This window comes from Nanorana parkeri, unplaced genomic scaffold (genome assembly GCF_000935625.1).
Source record: "Nanorana parkeri isolate BGI_ZX_2015 unplaced genomic scaffold, ASM93562v1 scaffold357, whole genome shotgun sequence".
Classification (NCBI taxonomy): Eukaryota; Metazoa; Chordata; class Amphibia; order Anura; family Dicroglossidae; genus Nanorana; species Nanorana parkeri.
The window spans coordinates 305,268-309,067 of record NW_017306625.1 but is presented as its reverse complement, the minus strand read 5'-3'; the positions used below and the strand labels follow the sequence as shown (position 1 = coordinate 309,067).

At 34.9% G+C, this 3,800-nt stretch overlaps 1 protein-coding gene across 1 annotated transcript in view; it reads left to right on the top strand.

The window, feature by feature from the left end:
• Positions 1–15: 15 nt before the first annotated feature.
• Positions 16–3,800, top strand: part of POU6F2 (POU class 6 homeobox 2) — a gene marked incomplete at its 3' end in the record, with an annotated part of 305,002 nt that continues 301,217 nt past the window's right edge. Inside the window, exons 1-2 of the mRNA XM_018558767.1 lie at positions 16–75; positions 375–546. Coding sequence (XP_018414269.1) covers positions 70–75; positions 375–546 — 178 coding nt within the window. The remainder of the gene's footprint in view (positions 76–374; positions 547–3,800) is intronic.

The following is a 3,800-nucleotide window of genomic DNA, read 5'->3' as shown; positions in this document are numbered from 1 at the left end:
TAGCCACAGATGCCTTGTTGTCATAGAGTAGTGTGAAGAATCAGCCTGTTATATCATGCATATACACAGATGATTGTAAGCATGCTTTCAAAGAAGTTTGCTCTCCCGAAAGCATTCTGAATCTTTCACATGATAGTTGAGCTTTAATAGGGTGGGGTGTAATGGAAAACTCATTGGATCTGTAATAGCTCTTCACTTGACTGCAGCCAGCAATAACAACAGGAGCAGCTGGGGAGATAAGAGAGACGGGAGTGTGTGTGTGTGTGTAAGGGAGAGACAGTGAGGGGGGAAGGTGTTGGGGAGAGTGTACCAACACCACAGCGTCCACTTTACTTCCTTATTTCCCTCACTCTTTATTTCCCCCCCATCACCAGGATCCAATGATAGCCGGAAAAGTCAGCAAGCCTCTGCTGCTGCTTCGGAGTGAGATGAATGCAGAGTCGAGAGGTGAGGACAAGGCAGCTACTTCAGACAGTGAGCTGAACGAGCCCCTGCTTGCTCCTGTGGAATCAAATGATGGTGAGGACACTCCCAGCAAGCTCTTCGGTAAGTCTGTCTAGGTATTTAATTTTACTGTCCAAGACACCAATGTCCCCCTCTTATTAATATGTAGTGCTTTTCTGCTCCTTTGTATGTACTTGTCATATTAGGTTGCTCAAAGGGCAGCCCAAGGTACCAAAAGCTTTCATACTGTAGATGTGTATGAATTAGGAAAAATCTACCTCTTTTAACTCATTCCTAGCTGGAGCGGCCTACAATACTTAAACACCCAAGGCCATCTGTTAATGAACAGGTAATATTTTGGTGGTTGTTAAAACAATATTATTCTTTTTCTAAAAAATAATTTTCTCCACTGCAACTATTTTCTTCTTCGGAGCTTTGGCTTGTTTGCAGTTTCATGTTTTGGTCTCCAGTTGCTTTTGATGTTATTTTCATCTGTGCATTGTATATGGAATTAGTACACGAGCTTAGCAGACAGTTGCAAATGCAGAACAAGACAACCATAGGTGCAGTTGTAAGTGATAATGAAAACAGAGCAGAAAGCACCCAGTGTAATGATTTTCTTGTAAATAAGCATGTAATGTTGCTACCGCTGGCTGCATGGTAGGGCAGAGTGCTCTGTATTCTACTTTTTCACAGGCATTTGTCATTCAAATAGATAGCCTAGTGGAAGTCCACTCTTGCACCTGTGATCTCCAATTACAAAGAGGAGCAAAGGCTAGGGTGAATGATATTGCTCACACAAGATATATCAGACCTCAAGGTCTCATTTTTCGGGTTGAGATGAGGTAATCAGGAAGAATTTTCTGTTCATTTATTTCCACTCTAGATTGATTTTCTTTTTAAGTAAAGAAACTGTTCCGGATTATGTATATTTAAATACTGACGCTTACAGGGACTAATTAAAATAAACATGAACATATCTGTAACATTTAAAGCAGTACAAATTATTTGGAAAACTTTTCTAAATGAGAGGTTTATATATGGTTTCCTTATAAAATACATGTTCATGTGAAAATTACTTCAAATATGTCAAACAGTTTTTTTTTTTACTTTGTAATGTCATCTTAATTATTGTAGTTTAAAAAAAATATATTTGTAATGGTTCTTTGTGCACTTTAGATAGATAAGACTGCATGTATGTCTTGTTTGTGTTTATGTCTGGAAAACATGTACACCTGATCTTTATAAAATTGCTAAAATGTTGTTGAATGTTTTTTTTGCTCACCATAAGTCTTATTGCTAGAATATTGTATTTATTGCACTGTGTTCTTGCATAGGTAACTACAGTAGATCAATTTTTATTTTTATTAGGAGTAATATAAATTTAGCTGCTTGATGTATTTAAATTGTAAGCCAAGACAACTGAATGTTATCTGAATTCATTTAACACTGAGGTGGTCCATGGTGTCACTTTCTCATGTTTCTTTAATCTGTTTGTATTTGCGCCTTAATAATGTACTCCTAGATCACATGAATTAAGATATTAAGTTATATAGTTAGTTCTTTTCTCTCCATTAAAAGCAAACACAATTATCATTTTAACATTTCCTAATCCTTAACTGCTGCCTACTTTTCAAGTGTGGTACATCTCCTAAAACTCTTACTACTTAATTCTTTTAAAGAACACTCAAAGCAAGCTTACAACTCCCAGTGGAAAACTGAATGACTGGTTTTCATACAGAAATGAGAGTTTAAGTCTGTATTTTGATAAGTCTCATCAGAAATGAAATAATTATTTAGAGTATCTTAACCAATGTTATGGCTATGATATATTTTGCGAATTAAAAGCAAAAGTACATCGCAAAATTAACTTTTTTTGAGTGAAAGGCTATGGTGTAATGTATGAATACAGTTTTTCTTTGCCTAGCAAAGGAATAACTAATTTAGATACTCTGAAGGTGTATATTGTAAATAGTTTTTAACAATATCATAGTACAGTACACAATGTTCACAGTTCAGTTTTTGCATATTCAAAATTATACATTTTTTGAAGGAGAAGGATTTCTGTTGTGAAATTAATAGCAACTGGTTGTCAAAAATAAAATGTTTTCATACAGTAGTTTGATTAATCGCACATTAGTTGCAAATGCTTGGTGGTCCAGTGGCATCTTAGGGCATGGATTCCTATAATGTATGGGGATGACTGCAGCCATTTATTTAAGTCCCGTTTGTACTACTTGTCCAAAAACATTGTTACAGAAAAGAGTTATTTCCATGTAATATAATTGCATTTGGATTCTTTGCCATTTTTGTCTAGTGAGTGCTAGCTGAACTGTTTATATTGATGGTGCTTTAAAATATAGGTGTATTGTTCTAGCGCAGTGTTGAGTGCACAACATCTCCACATTTTGCTTAGTAATACTATCACTATTATGGCTGGCTGTCATCCATTCAATATCTATTTTTATTCCTTGGCCAGTGTGAAGCAGTGGAACTTTCTTAACTTGTCTACTTACCCTTAACTGCTGTGGTGTGATTGGGAAATCCCAGGTGATGTACACAGCCCGCATGTCTAGACATAGTCTTCTCAACAGCCATTATTGTGTTCATGCTTCCAACTACTACTTATCCTAAAGAACAGGTTGAACTCTGAGACAGACTGGTGAAGCAAAGATGAAATTAAGTTAAACTATGCTATACATAGTATTGACCATAAACCTATTGATTGACATTCTTTTGGTTTGTTTTTTTTAGCTCTTTTTCATTATTAATTACACATATTTTGTAAGCTGTATAATATTGTGAGATCTAGTGCATATTATTTAAAATGTATTTTGTTATGTTGAAAGGATAACTTAAAGAACTACTGAAACAGAGTGAGTGAGACTTATCAATATATTAATCTATATTTTAAATAAACTAAGTACATAGCGTTTTGTTCACTTATTAAACTGCTTGAAAGCAGAGCTGTTTGTGGTGTCCACGTGAAATAATCACTTTATTTTCTAACCTCCACTTGAAATAGAGAATCTTACTGAGCAAAAGAGAGAGTTCACTCTGAAATGTAGTTTAATCTGGCTTCTGGAATATTAACCTTTTCATGTTCTGTAGTTATTAGGAGGCCGGTGTAGTTACTGATGTTGCTAAGTATTTGTAAAAAGTGCAGATTGCAGTGTTGCCGTTTTGACTGGACAGCATAACTGTTTTCTCCTAAAAGTAATATTACAACTCCTAAATAAACTGTAAAAAAATACTACCTCTATATAGAAATTACACTTTCATTGCATTCATTTCTACTAAATTCTGCATCTTCGTTTGGTTTTATTATGTCCTTCTAGGCAATATATATATATATA